At 44.3% G+C, this 27,860-nt stretch overlaps 1 protein-coding gene across 1 annotated transcript; it reads right to left on the reverse strand.

Annotated features, from left to right (window-relative positions):
* Positions 1–588: 588 nt before the first annotated feature.
* Positions 589–27,860, reverse strand: FAXC (failed axon connections homolog, metaxin like GST domain containing). Its single transcript, XM_074538547.1, has 6 exons — positions 27,207–27,860; positions 26,667–26,802; positions 21,311–21,507; positions 14,143–14,360; positions 8,483–8,599; positions 589–6,959 (listed from the first exon to the last, which is right to left on the reverse strand). The coding sequence occupies exons 1-6, from the start codon at positions 27,473–27,475 to the stop codon at positions 6,676–6,678; spliced, it is 1,221 nt and encodes a 406-aa protein (XP_074394648.1). The 5' UTR covers positions 27,476–27,860; the 3' UTR covers positions 589–6,675.

The raw sequence follows: 27,860 nt of genomic DNA on the forward strand, positions 1-27,860 counted from the left end.
ACCTGATGTCAGGCCTCTGTGAGGTTTGAAAGGCCTGCATAAAGTTTGCACCTTTACTGCCTGCCTGCTGTTGCCCTGTGTTTGCTCCAGCCAGGACCCATCTCCTGTCACACAGCCCCTCTGCTGCATTTGGGGCAGCACACTAAGCCTGGCTAAGGACTTGCACTTGCTGAAAATTTTCAAAAATATAGAGAAACTAGCTAGCTCAGTGCTCTGAGCAAAGACCTTAAAGGTTCTGCACTCCTGACAGAGCTGCCTTAGGATTACTTATTTTCACTCTGGTAGCAGTAGCCATAAAAACAGAGCAAGGAGAGCAGGGACCCCTCCTCATACCCAAGTTTATATCAGTGCTTCCTCTTGTGCTACACCCTGAAATCCTTCCTGAGTGTCAAGGGGAGAGGGGATCAGTGACAGAATGATTCCATTCAAACAATGCTGGCGGCTAAAGTATTTGCCTGGGGAGATGAGGGCTTAACTGACTGGCCATTAAAGTTTCATGCAATCCCTGCTCTCAAGAGAGCAACTCTCAGCTGCTCACAGCTCCACAGACAGCACAGACACAGAATAAGGACATGAACCAGAAAGGTATTTTAGATCCATTAGTTATAATTTACACACCAATGACATACAGCATAAAGACAAAATATACAGATCTTCATATATATGTACATTGATCAACACAGTGCACGATTTAAAGTTATGTTACAATCAAGTGTACAATTTTAAATATGGCTTTATAAACTAGTAATAACAGTGCTAAAATAATGTATGTCTCGTGTAGTTCATAGACAAACAACATAATGCAGCTGCAGCAACCGAGTCCCCATTTAGAAATGAGTTGCTTCATTTTGTTAGTTAAACCTTGCACACTGCAGCTAGCTGGATATATCCCTTGCCCATATACATCTACATATACTTTATTCTTGCTGGATTGCACACCCCTGTCTTTGGGACTTGCATGCTTCAAGTATCCTGAAAAATAAGAACTTGTACATTTGAGGAAAGATAAGTCAGAAGAACAAATTAAGAAGTGAGAGAAGAACACACACAATCATAGTGCCCAGTGAAAATACCAATGTGACCAGTGCAGACAAAAAAAGCACATTTTTTTTTAGGGAGCTTAAAAAAGAACAACAGTCACATCTTGTTTGCCTTACTGCCCCCATTAAAGCAAAATTTTACTTAAGTATAATTAGACAGGAATGAGAGAAGTGGTGAATTCGGGGTCATTTGGAAGCTCTGTTGGAAACTCCGGCACCGCTGAAGCAAATGGCACTTTTGTCAACAACTTCAAAGTGGAGCAGGGTTTTATTTATTCCACAAAACTTGAATGCCTTTTGGAAGCATATGTTTCAGCTGTAACTTGTTGAGCTGAATGTGTAAATCATTACATGAAATCCCACAAACCTTTTTATGCTGAAGTCTGACCAAAAGCCCGTAAGGATCTCCTTGGCCTTGAAAAACCTAGGAGTGGTGCAACCAGGACTCAGAACTAAGGGTTTAACACTGTAGTGACGCACAGTGCTTTCAGTGACTGGCATTCCTGTGCTGTACACAGACTAACACCATTTAACATTCCAAATTGCTCAAGAGAGCTGCAGAAACCTCTGCCACGAAGTATTTCACACTGGGGCACCTCCACAGGGAATGAACAGAGAAGAAGCCCTCCCCAATGGCCATCAAAGAGAGGATTCCCCCAAACCAGTGAGATGGAGCCGATTCCTGTTGCAACCTTCTCTCCACCAAGGCAAGGCTGTGGAGACTGGGGTGACTGCCCTGAAAATTGAATGCACATGTGCACTGTGGGGGAACAGCTTCCCTCCACAGGACACCAGAACAACAGCCCGCACTCACCAGCAGGCTCAGAGCTCTGCTCACTGCCAAGGCTCACTCCCAAACAGACCCCTGGCTCTGCAGCTCAGCCACAGGATGACAGCAGGCTGTGCCCCATAGGGGCCACAGCTACCACAATGAGCCCCTGCACAGCCTACCCAGCACTAAGGAATACCCAAGGCACAGCACACATGGATGCCCCAAAGCACAGATGAACTGCTGAAAGCCACTGCAGCCATTCAGAGTTACCTCTATTCCTCTGGTTCCATGGGATTAAACACTACAACCTGCATGCTGCTCTGGATCACAGCTGCTGTGATGGCCATGGTATGGCCATGACTCACACCTATGGGTACCCATTTCCATATCCCAGCTACTGGATCATCCAATTTAATAATGCATTTAGAGAGCATAATTTGCTTCATTAGTATCACATGCCTAAATCATAATTCTGCAGTATTTGGGGAGGGAAGGAGGGTTAGGCCAAACAGCTACTTGTCAAAAAACAGCTTCAAATTCTTATTCAAACATCTAAGGACAAGACCCACTTGAATTCATCCCCTGCCACAGAAATTTCACTTGGTGAGCTGCCCTGCATAAATCTGCACATAACACGCTTTTCCAGCAGGCAATATTTTGTAAGGCTTAGCATCTGACAGATACAGGCCTTTCAAGGAAAACAGTATGAAACTGTCATGATTACTTGAGCAGACATCACTGACAAAAGCAAATTTGTGCCTGAACTGTTGCTGCAGAAATATTTCAGGCAGTATTTTTTCAAAGAGAATATAGATCTGGAGGGACATTGCCAAGGTTTTAAAGATCAAAATGTGTTACTTGCAGTGCTATAATTGGATGGAAACAGTCCTCCAGATCTGAAACATCAGGTTCAGTTGGGTTTTTAAACCAAACACCACATTTGCAGGATTTCTGTAGGACCTATACATCCCAGTGCCTGTTTCCCCCACTCGGGAACAGTGAGCTCTGCTGACAGAGCCAGTGAGACCAACAGGGGTAAACAAATCCCTTCTGACATGACAGAGTGTCACACAGTCAAACACTGCCACTCACATGGAAAAAACCAACAGACTGCTTCAAATCTAACTCCACTGGAAATGCAGGGCTTGCTTTGAACTCCTGTTCTCCAAGTGAGGGGCAGAGCAATTCCTCATTCCTTTAAAGCAGCACTATGGAAACACAAAGGCAGTACTCAGCCTTTGTCAGTATTTAGGGTCAAGTAACCAGGAGGAACAGTGCTGTCTCCTCACTAGGATTTGGGCTGTGCTCCAGCTCATAAGCAGGGCAGGGGTCTCACCCAGCCAGTGCAAGAGTGGCCCCTAAACCCCTCCTAACATCACCCCACAGTGAGTTTCTGGCTGTGGCAGACGGATCTGCAGCCAGGGAAAAACCTTCTGTGTTCTGTGTCACCTCAGACATGATGTCCTGGCATCCATCAGCCTCCAGCTCCTGGCAGGGGCCGCTATCCCAGCTCACCTGGCAACCCACAGCTGTCCCCAGCAGTTTCATGGCTGCAGAGACACCTGCTGACCCCCAACCTCCACAGCAGCACCATCAGCATCTCCAGCATCCCTACAATGGACTCGCTCAAATTTTCATCAGGGAGGGAGGAAAAAAAAAGAAAAAGGAAAAAAAAAACCAAAAGAAAAATTAAGATGCCCTCTATTTTTAGTTCTGTACTGCCCCTCAGCATTAACATTAAAAATAGATATGATGGAATGGAAAAAAAAAAAAAAAAGACTGCAGGACTAAGAAAACATTGTTCTTTTAGCAAAATTTTGGAAAGTCAAAAACAATTGCTCCCTTTTTAAGAAAACACATCCTTTTTTTTCCCATGCAAACCAAAATACCAAAATAAATGAACACTTTTTAATTTCTTTTTTTAAACTTTTTGCTTGTTTGTTTCCCCACAATTTACCAGCTTTCAAAAGAAAATGCATGGATTAAATCCTTTTAAAGGATTTAAATCCTTTTAAAGAGGTCTGACCATCCTTTAATGGTCTTTTAATGACTGGGACTCATCTGCTGCAAGCACACCTTGCAATGCTGAACAAATGGAGAAAGCACAGCCTCAAACATGCATCAGTAAATGACTGAGAACATCTCCATCAGAATTTCCAACACACTAATGATTTTAAATAGGAGCTTTTTGGTGCAGATTCCTTTTATTAAGAATATCAATTACCTACATTTTTGCAGATAAAATCTCTCCTGATTTTGCCATGGAGTTACCGAGGCCATCACCTCTGCACTTTCAAGCCCAAGACTTCTCTTCTTGTGCCCTATTTTTGTGCTTAGTTTCCTGAGAAGGGTCCCAAGTAACTGGATGTTATCTTCCCCCTTGGTTTTGGTTCACTTTGCCATTCATACTTGCCCACAACATTGACTGGAATAAGGCTCCAAGGACGTGCCTAGGGAATTGTGGAAACAGGAGCAAATTCACACCAAACTTGTCAGCTCTCACTGCAGGAGCTCCATGCATGAACAGACCTGGGGTTTCAGCGCAGACAAAGGTGTCCCTGCTTCCAAAGTCAAGGCTCACTCCAAGTTTCCCAGAGCAGGCACTTTCCCCTGCAGGAGGCACTCCAGGATCCTAAGGAGCAAGCTATTCTTTGAGTGCTGGCGGTATTTCAAGCTCCAGACTCACTACAACTACCAAAAATTTACATCCTAAAGCAGCTGTCTGCCCTGTGTGCTCCTAGAACATTTGGTACAACCAACACATTATAAAAAATTTGCTGAGGGATCCTGATTCATCTAACTGTAAGTCACCGAGAATGTCATAATTAAAACAGGCCACAAACAAAGTCTGCAGTCAAATACCCAATTTTATATGCATATTTAAAAACACAACAGCTCAGTATGTTTGATATGCTCTCTCTCTACCAAAATCAACTAATCATGGCCAAGCAACACTGAAGTACATGCTTAACTTCAAAGCTGTGAGTAAATCCAATGGATTCATTCTCATCTCTAACCTGCATTTAGGGAGACGTGAACATGAAGCATGTCAGAACTTGTGCGATCATTTTGGGATCCAGATCCACAGACATGTCAGCAAAGGCAATTTAAATTCAATTCTGGTCATGCTTTCAGCATCTGCATTTCCCCACACACATGGCAGTGCTGAGGGAACTGTCCCATCCCACCTCCTCCCATGCATCAGCTTTAGGGACTGTACACTGCAAGCCAGCACAGTGCCCAGCACCCCCTGAAGCCCCTCGCTAGGCAGCTGTAAAGCATTCAATTGCCTGGGCCAACAGCTTGCAGCTACACAGCATCCCATGCCTACTGAGACCTCAAACTGCTTTCCACCTTCATGGGTTTGCTGTCTGTTGGTAAGGAACACCAAGCACCCACTGCTGAGACACACCAGGCTTTTAGCAGCAAATCCCAGCTCTTTAGCCTTGCCTAGAAATTGCAGACAGCAGCCATGAACAGGGAGTAAAAACTTAATAATAATTCAGTAACACAGAAGAACTTTGACCAACAGACATTCCAGATGAGTTAACACTGACATCTCCCTCCTGCATAAAAGTATTCTAGAGTAGTGATTTCAACCTTCTGCAAAGAACAAGAAACACTAACCAGCTCCTTTCTGCAAGATTACGTTTTCCTCCATCCTTCCCTAACTGTCTCCAAAAAAAATGGGACCAGTTCTTTTCTGTAGAGCCTATAATATATGCACCCAAAGTATGGGTAGCTATCAAATAAAATTCCCCTGAAACTTTGCCAAATCACAGAATCTTTTTAGGTTGGAAAAGACCTTTGAGATCATCAAGTCCAAGTTTTAACTTAGCACTACCAAGTCCACCACCAAACAATGTCCCTGAAGTGCCACATCTACGTGGCTTTTAAATACCTCCAGGGGTGGTGACTGAGCAGCCTGTTCCAATGTTTGACAATCCTTTCAGTGAAGTTTTTCCCAATATCCAATCCAAACCTCCCCTGGCACACCTTGAGGCCATTTCTCTTATCCTAGAGCTTGTTACATGGGAGAAGAGACCAACTCCCACCTTGTCACAACCTCCTCAGGCAGTTGTAGAGAGCCACAAGGCCTTTCCTTTTCATGAGACTCCTTTTCTCCAGGCTGAACACCCTCAGCTCCCTCAGCTGCTCCTCACAAGACTTGTGTTCCAGTTCCTTTCACCAGCTTCATTGTCCTTCTCTGGACATGCCCCAGCACCTCAATGACTTTCTTGTAGTGAAGGGCCCAGAACTGAACACAGATTTGGGGTGCAGCCTCACCAGTGCTGAGACAGGGGGCAATCACTGCCCTGGTCCTGCTGGCCACACTGCTGATACAGGCCAGGGTGCTGCATGAATCTCATGCACCTCAGCATAGCCCTGGCTAATATTGACATGGCAGTCAGCCAACACCATCAGGGCCTTTTCTTTACAGCATCCATCATTTCTTTCCATGGAAGAAAGCTGTGCCAGTCATACCTCTTCCATTTCTGTCCTCAACCCACTGCTGTAAAGATAACAGAAACCTGTTGTGACAAATGCTCCACTTCCCAGAAGTTTGTCCCACTTTGATGGGAGATCTGGTTTTGAACATGAACAAAAATAGGCTGAAAGGTCCTGCTGCCCTCTAGACCTCCAGTTTGCCCACGTGTGTTTTAAATGTGTTTACCTTGGTCCACCTGAACAATTACACAAAACAAAATACAGTTGAAATAGTCCAAGCACTATGTGACAGCTGAATCAAGCAAAATGGTCTCTTCCAAAGTGGTATAAACCTCTTCCTGACCTGAAGGAGAAAACAAATCAGAGTGATCCCAAGAAACAGCTTATCTGCACAATGGGAGACACTTGTACACATCACTTGCATTGTTCATGATCTCTGTACTCATCCATGTCCACATCTGAGTCAAAGAGGGAGTGTCCAGTGTAATCTGTGTCAGGGGTTTGGGAAATACTGTTCCCTTCCTCATCAAATGTTTCTGTCCTTGAATAAAAACTGAAGTCCTGCAAAGGGGAGTAAGTCTTGCTTGCTTCGCTGCTCTCCTCAGATTCATACAGAGTGTTGTCATCATCATGGTGCCATTCTGGCCAAAATTTCCTCCTTATTCTTTCACAATACATAGCAAGGTTAATGAGTTCACCTGCAACACAACACAACAGACTTCAGAAAATATATCCAGGCAATAATGCTCTAACTCACCTGATGATGCAAAAACACATTAGCTGTGTTAGGAAACAAACTGCGTAGGGCCTTTCCAAAGAAGTTTCAAAATTCCAAGATGCCATCAATCTCTTAGCAGCTGTTTTTAATTTTAATGTAACCACATACAAGAAGGGTTACACAGGAATAAGAACAAATGCATGGTCACGCAAATAGCAAAGTAAGTATCCCAAATTCAACCTCTACAAAAAGAAGTCAAGACAAGACACTAATACTGTAAGGTTTCTGGAGTAGAACTTTTTGCTTAATTGCAAACACATGGTTCCTAAAGACAGAATTTGATTTTATAGATGGCAGAGCATGCTTATTAAATACAGCGAATGTGGGGTTTTCACCACCAGATGGCAGCGTTGTCTGCAACATAAATTCACATTTAATATGGCCACCGGCTCACTCCTACTGCTCCCAGCCCTAGTATCTTATGCCTGGTTTATAAATACATGTATGCTTACAGAATAAATCGTTACAAATTCAAAAAAGAAATAACAGCATGTTAAAGGGGAGGTGAGTGTAAATACCTGTATTCATGACAGCATAAGTAGGTTGATAGGTACAGAGAATCAACAACACTGCTTGGGTATTTCAATCTATTATCTTCTATTTATTTTCACTAGAGACAAACTAATTCAACAAGCATAGTAATCCTTCTAGACAGCCATGAGACCTTCAGAATTTTACCTGTGATGCCCCAGACATAGAAGGGAAGAACTGCATAGCCAATATTTATATCCTCTCCTCATTATCTGAGGAAAAGAGTAAGCCTGTGCCTCTTCACCACAGGTTTAGCAGAGCTGTCTTGCACAGAGTAGGTTTACAGGTCAGTTTCACTCCTTTCACACTATTTTACATCGTTTTCCTCCTCAGCTCTTCCCATTTTTCATACTGTGCGGTTTTACTACGAAAATGCATGCAAAGATACTTTATCCCACAAAAAAAAACCAAACCAAAGAACAACCCTCTGTGGGAAGAAGGGGTATGTTGGTTTCCAATTCATGCAAAAGCAAAGTGACTCCAAAGCCAAGCTGGATTTCTTCCTTGCCTGGCACCTTCAGGAGCAGCAGAGGCTGTAATTTCAGTGAGACAAGAGCACTTGCAGTTCTACTATCAAGAAAAGTTCTCAGCTCAGCAGAATTTGGTTAATGGCTGTTCTTCTGTTCTCTCATACGTTACCCAGCATTCACTCCTTAGAAGTTTTAAGGGTTTGCCATGTTAAACAGGGAAAAGATCAATACAAAAATAAAAACAATTACTGTATAGAACACTAAAGAGAAAACAAAGAATTTTAAGAGAAAACAATATTACAGGATACAAATGCTACATCAAAGGCAAGAACAGTCTGCTGAAGTACTGCAGTCTTCAAAATGTCCTTCCAAGGTACTCCAGGTTTAAACGTGAAAAATGCCACCAAGAGCTTTTAATCAGAGTTCACTTAAGCTTTCTTACCTTTGATTAGCCTCTCTGGTCGAGTCCCTGGTAATGTCCACATTGCCTGTGCCAGATGCCCAAAGACAGTGGCATCAACAGTGGAAACAGTTGATCCCATAATGTACTTCTTGTCACCTGTAAATACAACAGCAAATATTTCTTTATTGGATGTCACTCTTCCCCAAATTAAAAAAAAAAAAAAATCACAGTTCCACCTTTAGCATATTCATTTTACTGAAATAATTTCAATGAAAATGTTCACTTGCTCAAAGACAGGGATTCCAAAGCTGTTTCAAGGGTTCAGCAGGTGAAATCCATTACTGCAGCTGCCCCTGTGCTCAAGACTTCTACAGGCAGGTCAATTACAGAGCCACCACTGGCCAAGGAACCTCCTCTGCTCCTCAGAGCTGGCAGTGCTCACACCCTGTACTTGTTGTGCTGCATTTAAAATCTGCTCTGCAGCTACAATATGCCTGAAAACACCGTTTCTGCCTTTGGTGCAAACCCAAAACCACTCAACCACGATTCAAAATCATGAACTTGCTGAAAGAAGCTTGTCACCCTTTACCTCCCATCCATGCAGATCCAGGTTCAATTTACTCATCTGATCAGCTGGAAAAAGAAAAGTCACACCCAAAGCTTTCCTCCCTCCCTGTTTGTTCAGGATGAAATGGATGCACCAGTCAGACCTGCAGCAAGTGCTCAGAAATAACCTGCACCTCCAGGAAGAGAACAAAGGCACAGGCAGGAGTGGACAGGTCCTCTCACACACTCCCACTGCAGTGCCCTCACCCCACTGACCCCTGACAGGGAGAATTCAGAGGCATGTCAGGCACTAAGTGAAACAGCAGCCCTTTGGGACTGGCCTGGTGCAGTGGAGGAACAGGTCTGCTCCTCACAGCAGTTCTGCTTTACCTCTCTGGGCACCCCAATATCATGATGGTCCTAAATGGCCACCACAGCCCAAAGAGATGGGTAATTAACTAAGGGAAGAAAACACATCTTTTCAAAGCCACTGTTTGCTACAAAACATCCACTGTAGACTTGTTTTCCCATCACAGGCAGAAGCCCTGGAACAAAGACCAGGCACACAGTGAAACATGAAGTATTGCAGAGGTCAGGTTAGCTGGCTGCACTGCTCCTGCCTCTGCCCAAAGTGCCATTAACTCTGTGAAATGTGGCACCTAATTGAATTCTCAAAATCCACTTATCCCATCTCCCCAGGACATTCTTCCAAGCTGCCTGTAATTCAGCAGGTTATTCAATGTTCAGTTTATTGAGCAAGTCCAGAGGAACTGTACAGTGTAAAATGCATCAAATTCCAGAGTACAGTACAAGGAATGCTGCCAATCCCCCGCACAAGAGCCCAGCAAAACAGTGATCAGGAATACTCTAACAGAAACCTTCTCTGGCCTGTCAGATGTCATTTGAACATACTGTTAACTCTCCCCAGCTCTTTCCACGGTTCCATCAATTTATTGTTTGAAAACTCTGTACAGGGTAAATGTTGTGTCTTTTCGGTATTTATCTGACACCTAAGCACTCATCAATCTCAAGCACAGCTCAAAAATGGGTCCCTAAACCACAGTTACATGCCAGCAGCAGGAATTTAGCACCATACAACTGGGTCTTGAGATTCAATCCATAGTGGTGTTGTTCTGGGAAGAAATAATGCCATTTCCATCTTGCTACAACTAAAGCAGGCTCTGAGTGAGGGCTAAACCATCCCACCCTCTGGGTCCCCAGGCACAACACCCCATACCTGCAGGTGCATGGAAACAAAGAGCAAGAGGAGAAAATGAAACTGTGGGATCATAAAACTCCAAACCTGCTTTTAAGTCATGCTGTTCCACAAAGTATGGCACCTCTGCACATTTTATTCCACCATTCCCAATCTGTTCTCAAAACTTTCAGGGCAACTTTAGTCCAGAAGACCTTCTGATAGACCTGATATTTCTGTGTCTGTTTTTAGGCAGGATTACACAGTGTCTGCCACATCCAGGCTGCCACAGCACTGATCATCTCAAACAACCCTCTGCATCCCCTGGCTAATCCAACAGAAATGAAATCACCTCGTCACAATGGACTTGGATCAACTTTGTACTGAATTCCCAGAATTTGAGAGTACCCAACTCCACTGTTTACAAATGCATGCACCAGAAGATTCAAAAGCAGCTACTCCAACAGTGGGTGAAGAAACCCCAGCAAGAAGCAGGTCTGTGGGACACAGGCCTGCACCCTTCCACAGAGGCAGCTACAGCACTTGCAGGCTTCTACAGGGCACTAACTAACTTTAGAGGCTCAGATTCAGGTTAGTCCAACCTCTGAGTTTTCAGCTCTGAGCACCCCTGCCCTCCCCAAAGCATCAAGTGCTTTTCAAAATCCACTTCAGGAAGCTGCTGGCCTGCAACTCCCTGCTCAAAATCCTCATCTGCCAAAGAGCCTGTGAGGGCACCAACAGATTTATGGCCACTCACTTGCCTCTTCTAAACAATTACCAAAATGTGTATTTTTATTTATTGCTAATTCATGTGCTCATTCCCCACACTTTCTTACACTATTACCAGGCAGTAGGAAACTGCTACAATACAAGGAATCACATTTGTGGTTTAAAGACTACAGGTCAGAGAGAAAGGTGATACCAATAGGACAGGTTGATCCATCACAGGGGGATTAGTTCCAATTTCCATGTTTATAAGGTCTGGAGGAGTCTGTCAGGGAAATGGGTATAAGGGAGATAGCAAAATTATTCTCAGAAATAAAAATAAAGAAAATAAAAAAGCACTAAAGATGTGATTGGAAATGTCAAAATTCATGTCATAAGAACTGACAGCTACAAAGTTATCATTCTCTGGAAGCAGCTTTTAGAATTAAAAGTTATTTTTGTTCCCATGTGAATGGTCCTTGCTAAAAAAGGGGAGCATTAATCTGATATTCCTGATGGCTGACAGCTACAGTTTGGTATGTGCAGCTATTCTGCACCATAGGCATCATTTTTAAGCTCTTAAGATAACAGCCAAAAATCTCAGCTCCTTTCTCTTCTGGGAAAACACTTGGGTACATATATATGGAGGGGAATCTCTCAAAGACTGTGCAGGCAGTGAGCTGACTGACTGCCTTCTCCTTCCCCCTTTGAAAAACGGGAGCCTCTAGTCAGGCTGGAAGTCTTCATGCCACCTCCTGTCCCCATTCCAGGATAGCATCTCGAGGGCACAGTTACCTAGACCCTAACATTCTTCAGTTAGCTGAAGAAACATGAGCATAGTGATGTTAATGAAAATTAAGGCAATTACAGAAAAGTAGACAAACTCATCAATAATCAAAAGGGAAAATGTAACTGCACACTGACTAATCTGACATCCATTTCAGAGGGGAAGATGAAAAAAATGTACAACATTCAGATGGTAATATAATAAAATAACAGGAATACAGTAAACAGCCATCAAGGCTTTTTGAAGTACACAGGTACATTCTCAACAACAACCTGGAATTAAGAAGAAAAACTCTGCTGGTAACATACGTATAATACAATTTAAAATTTTATATACTGAAGAAGTGCTTGAGGATTTTCAGTACATTTTCTATAAAAGCCAGAGACTGATGATAGCATTTGCCTTCACAGGGAGATGACCCAAGCCACCCAGGAAGGGAGAAAGAAGTAGGAAAAGAATTTGTCTGCAGGCTAGAATCAAACTCTCATTTGAAACAAGTCCAATTTTGAACAGATTTAGAGAGTGACTAACATCTGTCAGCAAAACAAGGTGGCACCTCCACCTGCTGAAACCTCATAATTAAAACTGTATGGCTTTTAGAAAGCCACCTCCAAGACAGTAAAAAGGCACAGGCCTCAAGACAGCAGTCAAGCAGTCCAATCCACAGAGATCTGTCTAGATGATTAAATGATCCCTTTGAACTTGAAATCTTACAAATCTCAGTGTCAGTACACACTCCAGAGAAATAAGCAAATCAAGATACTTTTACAAGTACTCAGATACATGTTTTAGTTTTCTCTTGAAGGTTCTGTCTGCTCTTGGTAGCCAGGGATGACTTTAGCACAGACTAATCCACTGCCACTCCTTTCAGCCTGACAGAGTTGCCTAGCCAGAGCCAGGGGCTTTGCTGAGCTTCTAAGTCATAGACTGAACTTGGCCCAGCTCCTGTCCCAGCCCCTCTCCTCCTTGTGATGAACATGGAGCCACACAGGGCCAATCTCAAAACTGCAACATCGGCAGTCCCACAGAGGAGAGCACCTGGAGCTGGCCACAGCTCTGCAGCAGGTATGACCAGATCTCCTCTTCTAAAATGAATTACTCCCTTCCTTCCTCCCTCTCAAAGAAAAGAGACTTCTTCATCTCCAAACAACAGATTTTCTCTGAAGAGACACTAGAATAGATAATTGCTTCTGCTAACAAATAAAATGCAGCACAAGAAGGTGCTGTCAAAGGAGGAGCTGTCAAGTAATTTTCCCCTTGCCCATTATGCCCATGTGCCCATTGTGTCCAGGCACCTCATGGGTGTTTTTCCACCCTGTTCCCAACCCAGCAACTCAACAGGTTTGTTTCAGAAAAGAAAGTTACAGAAAACTCCACAGCTGGGTTACTGCAAATACCTTCCTTTCCAAAACAGCTTGGAAGTCCGGAATCATGTTTTTCCTTTCCTTTCTCAGCAAGCACTCAGCTTCTGCCCTCTGCTGGGCTCTCCCCAGCTTGGTCCTTTCATCTACCCCACATTTGTCTATTTAGAACGTGCACAGTGTGTCCCCCTGGAGCACAGGGCAGGGAGGCATCCTCCTGTCCTCCACTCAGCCACCTCTTTAAAGCAATTGTTACAGGGAACAACACAGGTACGTCTCTCTTGGTTTCTCCCACAAGAGAGACATGGAAAGTGACCACCTGCACCTCAGCAATTCCTCAAAATGCAAGCCATGCACAGATGCACAGTAAGCTTAGCTCTCAGTGGAGCAGAAGGCAAGAAGCACAGTGCAAAACAGTTCCAGTGCACATTTCAACCTGAGCCACACAACAGAAATGAGGTTCATGTAATTCTAGCTAAGTCAACCTTAAGACTAATTGTATGGGATGCACCCAAGATAACCAAGATTCTTAAACACATGTATTTTGACAGCACAGAACCATCTCCTACTGGGAGCTTTGAATAAAGCTGCTGACACCAACCAAACACAGCAAAGTTCAGCTCATCAAAATAACATCTGCAAAGGGTTTTGAAATGGCAGCCTTGGAGCAATCTGTCAAAGAACCACAAATAAAAACCAGGAAAGGAAATACAACAAGAAAATATAAAATGAGACACACACTCCCCAGCCCCCAGAAAAGGTATAAAGAGGCTTCATTTGCAGAACTAAACACTGCATTTTCCTCATTTCATATTGCTAAATGCTCTTCCAAAACAGCAGGCCATGTTTTGCTGCTCTACATACACATACTCTGTGCTCAGAGAAGGAAGCCTCTTATGCCTCTAGACACACAATTTGGCAGCAAACAGTGGGAAAAGAAAACAGTGTCTCTGCCAGAGCAAGGAAGGCACTAAATGACAGCCTCTACCTTCTGCGAAAATGAGATTATTTGCGTGTGATCACACTGTCAGGGAGCCCTGGAGGTCAGTTCCAGCCTGTGGAGAGAGGGGCTGTGATCAGAGCACCATAACCCGCTGTACCTTACCCAGCAGCCCTGCCAGAGTCCTCATGTCCTTCTCCATCAGCGTGTACATCTCCTCCTCCGAGAAGCGCCCGATGCCGTGGCCGTACATCTCCCGCTTCACGATCCCTTTGGTCAGGTGGCAGAAGATCCACTTCAGCAAGTCGCTGAAGGGGCCGAAAAGCGAAACCATCTTCTGTGTCTCGTGAAGATTTTCCACCCACTGGCAATAAGCTAAAGTCCTGGAAGGATGCAGAAAGAAATTATAGCAGTGTAATCCCCAGAGAGCCCAACAGCACCCAGCAGAGGCTCGCACAGAGGTCAGGCAGGTGCTTGCTGCCCTGATGGAGAGGCAGCTTCCATAAACAGCAGCCTCTGAGGCAATCGGAGCGCCAGCAGAGCAAACCCACTTTACAGTACTTAGGCAGACTGCCCAGTGCTTATTCTCTCATTAAATCATGACTCACTTCAGGAGAAAACAAGATTCATGTTGAAATATAAAGTAAAAGCTGCAGAATTCTGCTAAACTCCTGTAACAAAATGCATTTATCAGCTAAAGACAACTCACTGCACAGACCTGGGCAAAACAACAACAAAACAGCCCCCCAATAAATCAATCTTTCCCACCAACCTTTCTCTTTTCTATGCTGCTGACACTTGGGCAAGCAGTAACTTTGTTCCAACATAAATACTGAAGCAGTAATTTTTCAGAAAGTTTCTCTTCAAAAACTAAGAATAACATGAACTTTTAAAAATAAAATACAAAAAATTAAGAGGTGGTGGTTATTGGGTTGGTTTTCTCCTATACAGTCTCCTCTCTTCAAAATGCTAATTTTATGAGACAGACATTTCTAAAGGACTCTGTTGCATTCCATGCTTTATTGAATGGCAAGTAATATCTTTTTAAAGTCTTTTTATATAATTTGCCTCATCATCTTAAATTTTTGTTACCCACATGAGTTTTTGTTATTTATTAATATTACAGGCACACATACACACATATCTTGATTTGTTGCTATAGAAACCTATGAAAAAAGAAACATTAACTTTTTTAATATCCAGAAATTAGTATCTTTTAGTATCTGGAAATTTAGTATCTTCAGAAATTACAAATAAACCAAAAAGACCATATAGATGAACTTTTGTCATAAAGTTCAAGGGTTTTTGGGAAAATAGCTAAAGGCACCTCAAAGTAGACAAGATAAACACAGAAGGCCTGTGGGGTCTCAGAAACACTGGGAATTAATACACATATTCCAATCCAAGCCATTCCAAGGCTTCATTGTTTTAGTTTGGAATATGACTTCAGTTTTATCGCTGTACATATTTCCAACGCCACATAATTTCCTCAGTGCTGATATGATTCACATAATTCAGGAAAGGAAAGTAAAAAGAAAAACCCAGTATCTGCTGGAGAACTCCTGTGACTTCTTTTGATAACGTACATTTTATCAAACTCACATTGTCCACTGCAGTTCAATCAATGCCTTCTGCTCTAACTGCTTTCACTGAAGTCAGTAACAGTGAGGTGTGAACAGGCTTTGCTGCAAATGTATAAACAGGGAACAACAAAAATGTACCTGCTCTGCTACTGATGGCTTTGACCCTCAACAGATTATGCCACAGGCTCCAGCACTGTGTAATTATAACAAAAGCATCCCGCTGGCAGTTCACATGCTTCAACACCACTTTCAGAATGGGGTGTTCTGCACAGTCCTGGTTTTTCAAACTTGATGGATGAACTTGAGTCATTGAGCAGTTTCAGCAACGCAAAGCTTGAATCAGAGACAGGTTTAGCAGACAGAGGCACCAGCAGTGCAGGAGGAATGTGAAGCCAACAAATGCAGCAGTAGAGCTACTGGAAGTCCTAAAGCACTGACTTTGTCTGGAAGATGTGGTGTGAGACTGCACTCTTCCAGGAACAAGGGTAAAGCAGGACTTAAGGCAAATGGAAAGAAGGCTGGCCTGAAGGCATAAGGGCAGGGATATTATAACCCATTAGATCAGGCTGCTCAGGGTCCCATCCAGCCTGGCCTTGGGCACTTCCAGATACAGGGCATCTACAATTTTCTGGGCAACCTGTGCCTCACCACCCTTGGAGTAAAGAACTTCTAATTTACTTACTGCCTTACTAACATCTAATTTACATCTCTCCTCCTTTGGTTTAAAACTGTTCTCCCTTGTCCTATCACTATCTACCCACGTAAAAAGTCACTCTCCCTCTTTCTTATAAGCCCTGTTTAAGTACTGGAAGGTCACAACAAGCTCTCCCTGGAGCCTTCTGCTTTTGATGCTGAATAACCTCAGCTCTCCCAGCCTGTCTTCACAGGAGAGGTGCTCCAGACCTCTGATCATCTTTGTGGCTTCCTCTGGACCTGCTCTGACCAGTCCAGATCTTTCTTATGCTGGGGACTCCAGAGCTGAGAAGAGGTGAGGTCTCACAAACACAGAGTAGAAGGGGAGAATCACCTCCCTTGACTTCTCTTGAGGCAGCCCAGGATGCCGTCTCATGTCCAGTTTTTTCATCCACCAGAGTCCCCAAGTCCTTCTCCACCATGCTGCTCTGAATGAGTTCTTCTCCTAATCTCTAAATTAGTATTTTTACTTGAATAAGCTAAGAAGAACTTGCTCTCTGAAAGCACTGCTCTGTCTTGCTGTAAAGACCCTCCTTCCCCAGGATGGACCTGACCTGCTTCATCTCTGCAATACAATTTAGTTACTTTGGACAACAGGCCTGGCCTGGAGAAGGGCAACAAGAAAAAGGAGTAAAAACAAAACAGAAAAAGAATACAGGAATTTTAAGTCACCCCAGTTGCACAAGATTAACCTGCTCACTCCAACCACACCAGTGAGCTGGCATCACACCAGGAGTGATCACCCATGTCCAAAATTGTTTTAATTTCATAAAACAGAATGAAAAAGGTTTCCCACAAAGCTAATTGGCCCATACTTTAATGCAAAAATACACTTTCCCAGAGCTCACTTGCTTGCCCTGGGAGAGAAGGTCTTTGTGTCTGGAAGAGGCAGAAATTAGACCAGGTGTTTAATGACTAGGACAACAACAGAGAACTACACAGAATTTGGGTAATCCTGCATAGCCTAAACTGTCAAGCACAAATCTTCAGACATCTGCTTGTCCCTTTCAATGAGCAGAATTGTTTCATGTCCCAAGTGTCAAATTTACATGGCCAATGAAGGCAGCTAAATAGACAATCACAGAATTTACTTCCAAAATGTAATGGTTCTGAGTAGACAAAACAAGGAAAAAAGTAGGCTCCAATTTAGGGAGAGTTAAAAGAATTCTATTCAAGGGTTCATTAATTTTCTGCCAAAATATGTTTCTCAGCATTTAATTCCACCCATCACTCCTATATTCAAACTACATTAGTGGAGTATGATCAATATTACAAAAGGTTAGGAAATGCCAGAAATTGGGTAGTCTACGTAATAATCTACTTCAGTACATCATAACTATACATTTTACACCGGAGTAAGCATTTATGGGATGACATAATTATTTAAATATTGGCCTGAACTGAGCATTTTGGGAAACATTACCATTCGTATTTGTGCCAGCACATCTGTACAAATCTTAGAGTAGAAATAAAACAATAATGCACTAAGGAGCAATGCTGTGGGGGTGAAGTAAATCCTAAGCCCAAATGTAACAGCAGCTTTGGCCTCAATACATACATCAGGCAAGGAGATGAAGAAAGTGACTCATCAACAGCAGCTTGCCTGATTATCCCAAAACTGTCTGAACTTCAAGGCAAGGGGAAGGCATTCACAAGGATGTGAACAGGGGGTTATTTCTCCTATCTGAACGCGCACAGACCAGAATTTCTTGACATACAAAAGGATTATAACAAATTCATTCCACAATCAGCTGTAGAAACCCCACGTGCTGTGCAACTTCTCAGAGCAACTGGTTTTTAAGCCACCAGCAGCATTCAAGGCTCACCGCTGTTAGCAGTAGGAGAGATGCTACTCTTAAAATTGGCTTGATGTATTTAAACATACTTACATTATAAAAATATTTTATGTTTAGCATTTGGCAAGTCTAAATACTGACTAAAGTCAGATTCATCCATATTGTCATATTATGCTCTTCCTGTGGGTCAAGCATTCATCACATATGATGCTTGCTTCTTGAAAGACAAAGCAAGAAACAAGTCAAATATATTTGCAAGTGCAGATATACATACACACACATTTATAAATCACACACATACACACACATTTATAAACCACTACAGTTGTGTTTGACAATACAGCTCAACCAATCTAATGGGTTCATCTGCTTAAGCCGAATATTCAAGGCTTTATGTTCTCACTAAGCACATTAGTGTCACCAAACTAAGATCTGCTTCCTGAGATTGAAGTGACAGAAAGCATCTCACAGCAACTGCTAGCCCTACAGGCACCCAGGAGGTGCCTGGCCTGAATCCCAGCAGTATTGTCAAGCCCAGCATGCCAGCTCCACAAGGAAGTGAGAATCAGACCTCTCTTAATCAGAGGTCTGATCCCACAAATGTGCTGCAGTTACACCAAAAACCCAACGCACTCCCCAGAGTAGCTGTGGGTGCCCCACTGGTTTCTGGGGGTCCACGGGTCACTGCAGGCAGTGGAGGTAACTCAGAGCAGGCCTACAGCAGATGGCCTGGCATTGGATCCAGGCCTGGAGTGAGACTCACAAAATTATTTCATGTCCATCTTTCACTGCTGGCTCGCCTCAATACCCATTCAGATTAGAGGACTTTTTTTTCTTTTGCCAGCTAAACATAGCAAAAGCTTAATGGCTTACTGCCTTCTCCAGGGACTGGAGCTCCAGCACCAGCTCCAAATGAGTCTTGTGCATCTCAGAGACACAGTGTAACCCCAGCATGGAAACAGGCAGGCTCACTTGTTATCTTCCTGCCTGAGCCCTGCTGGGCGTCCCAGCCTGGGGCAGAGAGAGGGTGTCCAGAGGCTGAGGCTCTCCACAACCCCACACTGCTCCCAACTCCAGCCACAGCAGTCACTTACACATGTAAGAGGCACTAACTGCTGAGGATCAGCCACTGCTTGGCAAAACTAAACATTTCTGGAGGAAATGCTGAGCATCCACCAGGGTTAGCTCCACCCAGAGACAGCGCACCACAGGATGTACTTTCCGTCTTTGTCCAATAAATGTACTACAGTATTACTAATTTATGATGAAGCTACTTTACATGCTGCTGGCACAAAACAGCAGGAATCACATTATGCATCGTGGCTTTGGAGGTTTGGTTTTATGTACCTCATTCTGCAGAAAGGCAATCACTGTTTCACATTCCTCACCATGGGACATGAGGACACCAAGAAAAAACCCTAAGCCTTTAGTTGGAAGGTTCAGGGACAGATGTGAAGGGATTCTACAACCACAGATGCAATGCTGTCAAGGAGAAATATGTCCTACACAGTGAAAGCCTGATTTTACTTTGGTGTAAGTACAGATGGGCAAAGTTTTTCTCCAGGAATTACAGCAGTACAACTGCAACACTTCATGGCTCAGGCTTGGCCTGCTACAGGAATCTGCAAGGTTTAACCTCACCAACATATCAAGCCTCTGGTACAGCTGGAGGGACATACCATAAGACTCACAGCTGGACTTTTTACTGCACTGCAGCAAAGATATATGCCTTGGAGGAACTCAGCTCTGTGTGACTACACAGGAAAAGCAACAGGGATACACAGCCAGCCATGCCCATCTCTGTTCCTGATGTAACATTGTCCACCTGTTAAAACAGGTGCCCCCTCTCTGGACCAGTGCCTGAGTTTGCAATACCTGTCTTCCACATCTGCCTATGTCACGTCCAGCAGTGGCCAGCCAGCTCCAGGGGAGCCTGATGGATGGACAACAGCTTCACAGAGGAAAGCACTGTGTAACTGAGACACAACAGCAGTACAAGCCTGCCATCAGTAATGATACATTTAACACAGTTAAATCTATGAACCACGAAACAACTGACACTAAGGCAAGGAGATGAAGCATTAGGGGACTAAATGGCTTCATCCTCCTTTTGGCAGCTGCAATAACTGAGGGTGGAAAACTGAACAAAAAAAAAGTTAACTTACAGGCTGCCTGTATCATGTTTGGGAGGCTATGACACTGCAGATGGGTATAACTGGTGAAGGCCACACTTCTTGGAAGGCAAAGATTTAATTTCTAAACCAAATCACTTCAATATGCTAACTGTGTGCTAAAATTGTTCTCCCAGGAGACGCTAAAAATTATTTGAAGAACTATATGTAAACATATTGCTGCTGATCTTTGATCAAAATGTGAAAGAAAAAGCAGATAAATGCATTCAATTTAAAACTCGCACACTCTTTTGAAGAAAAACCACGCAACATAAATGCAAAACTTAGCGCAGCAAGCACTTAAATGCATACTGGAAAGTAAACTATTGGGAGAAAGCCTTGTGCCTGCAAAGGGAGCAAATGCAGTATTCAAGGTGCATGTCCAGCTGATGCCTCTATGCCCAAACTGGAAAGGGCACTCAAGAAGGACAGAAATGTAAAGCACAGAGTAAATCACAGGAATTATTTCCAAAGGTGTCAGTAAAATGCATAAAGTCCCAGAAAGGTTCTATTTCTATTTTCCATTCATATCAATATTTCAGCTTCTCAGGATACTGTAACTAACACTGGACATAATCAATGGGCAGTGCTGTTAACAATCCATATCAACAGAAGAATCCTGTGTTACAGGAAAGGCAATGAGCCATACTGCAATCACTCACACATAATTAAAATCAGTAAAAGTAAGAAAACAACATTCTGGATTCACCACAGACACTGGAATCATTCCTCTACACCCCTCAGACCACAAATACATTCAGCCACCTTGATCTTTTGGTCTTTACTAACAAGGCTGCTCCTGTACAGAAGTCACATTAAGCAGAGGAGCATCCCACTGCTGCTTCCTTCTACAAAGCTGCAGCCAAAGGCCTGTCTTTACACTGCTTGCACAGCACAGCTTTTCAAGGGGACTATCCCTGGCTCATACCACTGCACACATAAAGGAGCAGCAGTTTCCTAGGATGAAGAGAGTTGTGAAGTTAATAATTTGGTACCCAAGATTTCTGCAAGAGAAAAGAAGTATTTGAGCCCAAGCTCAGGGACACATCTGACAGCACAGAACACAGCCAGCTTTGCCATTTAAGCTTACCAGTACAGGTGCTCCTCCACCATCTTGGTCACAGCTCTGGAAACAGCTCTTTCATGTGGACCAAGGTGTTTATTTAAATTCACTCCAAGTTTCTCTTCCAAAAAGTCAATAATGAACTCGGTGCCAGATACTTTCTTGTGATTGTATTCAATCCAAGGCATTTTCCCTTGAGGAGAAAGTTTTCCATCGAAATAGTTCTAAGGGGGAAAAAATCAAGTAAACATACAAATATACAGACAAGAAAAGCCCTTCAGGTTCTGTTTTAATGAGATAAATATTTTTAAATAATTTTCTGTGTTCTTAAAGAAACAAATCCACAAATCTTTTTTTTTTTAATAATACTCTAGAGTAACAATGGCTATTCAATCAGAGCAGCAGCTTTAGCCTACATAAAATTCAGACAGAATTATTTCCAGGCCCTGCATGGTGTTCCATGCTTCTACGCTGAATGTCATGTGATATAATATTATTTAAATGATATTATTTATTATTTAAATACCTGGGTTATTTAAGGGTTGGAGATGCTCAGATCTTCCAGAAGATAGTGCCTGTTATCCTAAAGAAGGTGTAAATCACAGGACTCACAACTAAATTCAGTTCCTGCATGCATCTGCACTTTCCATGTTAAAAGTACCTTAAAAAAAATAAATTCACTACCCAACTCAGATGGCTGCATTACCTCCAAGGACAAAACACAGAGAGTCACAAGCATATATGAAAGGTATATCATTCCAGAAGGCATATCATTCCATGAGCAGAAGGGAAATCTGCTTTCTGCAACTTCAAAACTTAGAAATCTCAGACATTTACAGACATACTCGTTACAACTGGGTCTCCCAAGAGCCCAGCATCACTGCACACTGCTATACCTGCCCAGCTCAGCACTCACACAGAAGCAGCAATGTGTTTTCCTATGACAAGGCGAAACAGAGATTAGAGAATTTCTGTCTCATGTAACAAGCATGAGAGGAAATGCTGGCTGCCAAAACACGATCAGACATTTGTCTCCAATTCTCTTACTCCTGAAGGCAGAGACTCAAGGCACAACCTTTTTCCTTTCTTGTGATTCCCATCCTTGAATCCTGTTATTTAGTGAATGAAAACTCCTACCACAGAAAGCTGAGCAGCAAAGGCTCTGCACTCAATCTCTGGCAGTCACCCCAAGAATTTCAGGACCTAGCTCCTAATTGCTGGAGGTTTGGGGCTTGCAGTTCTGGACTGATGTTTGGGTGTCGAGTATTTACCCTTCCTGAATCCATTTAAAACAGATTAAGGTGCTCTGGCAGCAAGGAGCATACACCAGAACACGCCTCCAGCTCAGTCTGAGAGCACCAGCATCCCGGCTGCTCCCCCAAATGCAGATGTGCAATGCACTGGGATCATGCAGCCGTTCCCAAAGGCTCCTCCTTCCGGGTGAAAATGAACAGGAACACCTCTGGGAAGCAATGCCTTCTGGCTGCAGCCTTTCCAGGGCTTGTGCCCAACAAACAGCATGGCAGGGACACTGGATGATGCCATGTCTCACCCACCTCACCCCTGTGTGGGTGAACAAAGCAGCTGAATCCCTCCCACCCACACCTGTGGGTGACACAGGCACCAATCCCATGGCACAAGCTCTAAATCCGCTGAACATCTGAAACTGAAAGGAGAGCACTGCCCTGTCCTTCCACCTTCCAAGACCTCTCCTTCATCAAAAATGGCCATTCAGCACTGAAACTGACACATTTCCATAATTTTTCATTGTGACTTTACTGCAGAAGCACAAGGTTTTCCTGGAACTACAGACCATGTTTAGAAGATCCTAAGCATTGCTGGCTTAATCTTCATTAAGTCCTTCCATTAAGATATTTCCCCTCTTGTGCACAAACACTGGTGGTTTGCAGAAGCTGCTGGACTTGAAGATGTGTTTATTACATCTTCCAATTACTGCAGTCCATACCATTTGCAACCCAGTAAAAAAGTAAGTTATTACTCAGCTGCACATTTCTTCAAGCACATATATCTAATACATATAAATACATTCCCTAAAAAGATTTTTGTGTTTCACTACATACGGTTTATCAAACAAAATAGGAAATATCTTTCACTGACCTGAGAAAAATCTTAGTCTCTTGAGAAATCTGTTGTACTGTTTTTGTATCCACTGCTCTCAAACAGACATTTTTAGGCTTGAAACCTCTGCATCCTTATGGCTGATACTAATTGCTATCAAATATTTATCAATTTTCCACTTGAAAATTGTTCCAGCTGCTAAGCAGGAAAACGCTACAGTATTATTAAAAACCAAAAACAAACCAAAAGAATATCCCTTTTCATTCACAGTACATTAAGTGCCTGCAGAGCAACAATAACAATAGCTCTACAGAACCTCATTCATAAGGAATTTACAAAAAGAATGGCACAAGGTATTTCTAGGGTAATTTTACAGTACTATGCAGAAGAAATTAGATTTCACATTTTCCATTACTCCCGTTTATGATTTTACATTCACTCATGTCTTTTCCTGAGGAGGCTGCCATTTCCACAGACCTGGCATGAAAACTGCACATTCCTGCTGTGCTAATTATTTATCAGATTACATAAAGGCTCAGCTCTTCATATTCTTGAGGAAATCAAGGAATACCCAAAAGATCTTGATGAGCACACAGACAGGGCTCTTTCAAAGCAAGCTTTACCAAGAAAAACATCAAATGTTTTGAAAAAACAGCTAGGGATTATGACAGCCCAGCTGGGGTGGGGCTGCCCAAACCATTTTTCACGGAAACTCACACATAGATAGGCAGATTCCAGAAAACATAAGCACATGACAATAGTGCATGTTTTGGGAGAAATTCAGGTGATAGTAAGGCAGGAATACGTCACTCTACTCCAGCCCTCACGTGCCATTAAAGCACGTTGCATAACACAAAGCACAATACTCAACAGTCTGATGCACCAAGGAATCAAAAGTGTAAAAGCTGTTTGAGCACCTCACTGTCTTCTGTTCACCCCGTTTCAGAACCCTCCCTCCAAAGCAGTCCCTCCCCAGCAAGGTGATGACCACTGCAGGTCTCCTGGGACGAGCACCAGCTGCCACCTGCAGCACCTCTCCATCATGGCCCCTGACAGTGTGCATGGAAGCAAGGTGTTTTTTCCTTCAGGATCCTGCTGATCCCCCTTCACACCCACCCTGCTGCCTGCCAGGCAGCCTTGGATCACCTACAGCATCCTAAGGGTAGCTCAGTCATGAGGGAACAAGACCAAAGTCTACAGGAAGAGTGTAAGAGACTCCAGCCAAGAACAGTCCCCTCTTCAGCTCCCCTCCCACCCAATCGACAGCAGCAGCCATACTTTCCTCCACTCAACAGAGCCCAATGCAGCACCACACTCCTAACACAAGGACAGAAACCATATCTGCTTCTTCCAGAAGAAAAAGAGCTGTGTCCTCAGCTTATGAGCTCAGCTCCATCAAACTTACCTCTAAAACCTTTCAGAGGGTCAGTGACCCCACAAACACCTTAAGCCCATGTAAGCCAGCACGGCTCAAAGCGCCATCCTGGTGTTCCCAGCACCCACAGGACCCATTCCTGCTCCCACAAAATGGCACACAGAGCATGTGGGGAATCAAGCTGAGTTAAAACCAAATAAACTAAATGTCATGGCTCTAGCTAGGCCAGCTCTGATCAGCCTGAGCTGCCACAGAAAAGCATGTGCAGGAAGGGACAAGGGCTGAAGGTAGGCATGTTGCTTTTGATGGTCTCGTCAGTTTCGTGTACGCACAGCTAGTGAGAGACATGCAACACCAAAAAGTAATGCTGACCTTCAGTACAAAAACTGAAGAGGGGAGGATAACCCCCTAGAAATTCCTCTCCCCAAAAAGCTGTGTGATTTCTGACCGGCATGAGCTCTCCAAACAACTCCATCCTGAATCACACAAATGCTGTGTTATCTTTCAGAAGTGACCATCTACAGCCACAACCATCTTTTATAATGCAGTTTTATTTACCTACTCTCCACCAGAGCAAACCTGACCATCACAAACCTTTGAACTGCATCAGCCACTAGAAAGAAAACAGATCTCACCAAGAGAGTCACCCCCTCAAACGTGCAATTTCTACCCAAATTATTTTGAGAACAGCAATGTGCACAAAGCCCTCCTGCTCCAAGGACATGTTCGAGCTTCAGAATCTTGCAAGTTCTCTAAACCTAAATGAGGAAAATACATCCCACAGGATGGAAGTCTTCCCCTTTAGTACTCCCAAGCATCTGATTCAAATCCCACTGAATTGTAAGAAAACATTAAACTCAGACTTTTAAAGAATTAAGCAAAATGTACTAATTAGACTTTCTTTCTCTTCCAATGTAAAGGAGTTTAGCTGCATATGAAGCTAAATATCAATGGCAAATGTGTTAAAAAAAGGTGCAATAGGGTTGGTTTTCCGTTGTACAACATTTGACTTACACAAAACATTCTTCCTAACACCTTGGTATGGAATAAAATGCCAAATTTATATTAATGAGGAAAAAACAGAGGGAGAAGAAAAAAGGAAAAGAAGTCCAGACATTTCTTCTACCTAAGATCTTAGTTATATATATCATCATTATTTTATCATCTTAAAGGCATTCAGTGCTTAACACACACAGAAAAAGAAAACCATCTCATGTCTCAAAAAGCCTGGGTGCTGCACAGCTTGCCAACACCACAAGATGTGTGCCACACTTGCAGTGTCCCAGCTCAACCTCAATGCTAATGGGCAAGACCATGAGATTCAAGCGTCCACTCTTACAGCTTTCTTTCACTGGAGTAGCTCAGGGTTCATTCTCTGCAGGAAGATGGCATGGGATGCACCCAACCACAATTAAGGAGCAGTATTCATGACCTCTAAAAGCAATCCTATCTCACTTCACTGGGGAGGAAGCATTAGCCATGGGAGGTGAAGCAAAAGGTAAGCACTTCTTCCCAGACAGCTTTAGAGATAAGGCCTCCACAAAAAAACAAGAACCTGCAGCTGTCTAATTGTGGTGTCTTTAGCATGGTGAAATTCAAGGATCAAATAGTCTTCTGCTTTAGTTTTGGGGTGCTATTTAGTGTTATATAAATTCCAGACTATCCTCCCACTTCAGCATTTTAACATTGATTTAGCTTCGCCAGTTAAGTCTACAGCTGTTCCAGATAATCTTATTCAAGTCATATCTTTAAAGGTTATACACTAAATTTAATTGGAGACATAAAAACGTTGGCAAACCCACCTAGCTGTAGGTGTATGTTTACATCTCCCTGGGTGAGACAGACTGGGGGAAGGAGAGGCAGGACGCCTATGTGCCATTGCACGCAATTACAGAGAGCTGCAAGGCAAAGGCAAACTGCACGATGTACCTGGTAGGGTAAATCAGCCATCCTCAAGTACGTTTCCATCTTCAGGCAGAACGGGGATAAACTCGGAACGCCATTCCTAGGCCTTGAAAACTGATGCAGTATGATAGCATCCTTCGAATCGAGCTCTTCCTCTTTCCTGTCAAAAAAAAAAAATTAAAAATATAAAAAACACCAACAAACAAACAAGAAAACCAAGCCAAATCGGACAGGCGCACAATACATCAGTACATTGAACAGACAAAGGAGAAACCGCGGCTCTCGTCAGCCCTCGAGGGGTTTCGCTGCAGGTTTTGGTTGCCGGGTCCGGAGGCAGCGAGGGCCCAGCCCGGGCCACCTGTGGGGGCGAGCGCAGGGCTCGCTGCGGAGCCGCCTCCTGCGCTGCTGCAAAGGGCGAATGGGGGGGGAAAGAATGGCAAATGGCAGAAGCACGGTGAAGGAGAGACCCCGACCCGCCGGGCCTCGCCATCCTGACCCCGCAGGTGTAAGTGGCTCCGAGCGCCGCCCCGGCCCCGCGGGGACGCCGCAGCCCCGCAGCCTCACCGTATGGCCAGCAGCTCGTGGAGCAGGTACGCGGCGGCGGCCAGCAGGGCTCCGCCCGTCAGGTACAGCGTCTTCTTCCACCAGGAGTCAGAGCCCAGCGCCGCCATGGTGCCGCCGCCGCCCGACAGCGGGAAGGCGACGATCTCGCCCCCATAGAAGGCGGGCGGCGGCTCCTCGGGCCCCGCGCACCAGCCCAGCGACAGGCTGCGGTTGCGGCTCAGGTCCGCCACGCAGGAGCGCGGCGCCGCCAGGCCCACCCCCCACAGCATCCTGCGCCCGGCACCCGCATCCCCCGCCCGGAGCCGCCGAGCCCCCCGCCCTGCCCTGCCCGGCCCGGCCCCCGGGCCCAGCCCGGCCCCGCGGCGGGGAAGGGCCGCGCCGCGCTGGGCGGCTCCCGCGGCTCCCGCGGCCGGCGCTGCGCGGCTGCGCGACCGCGCTGGGAAGGGAGGGGTTGGGATGGGAGGAGAAGGAGAAGGAGAAGGAGGGGATGGGGTGGACCCGGCCGGGTGTGTCCTGCCCTGCCCTTGCGGAGTCCCCGGGCCCGGCAGCCGGTGTGCGGGGCTGAGGGCGAGGTGGCTCGCGAGCCTGGCGTGTCAGACTGGCCGCGGTCCGAGCATCGCCCTGCTGCTCCTGGAGGAGCAGAAGCCTCGCATT

Source organism: Zonotrichia albicollis, chromosome 3 (genome assembly GCF_047830755.1).
Source record: "Zonotrichia albicollis isolate bZonAlb1 chromosome 3, bZonAlb1.hap1, whole genome shotgun sequence".
In the NCBI taxonomy this organism is placed as follows: Eukaryota; Metazoa; Chordata; class Aves; order Passeriformes; family Passerellidae; genus Zonotrichia; species Zonotrichia albicollis.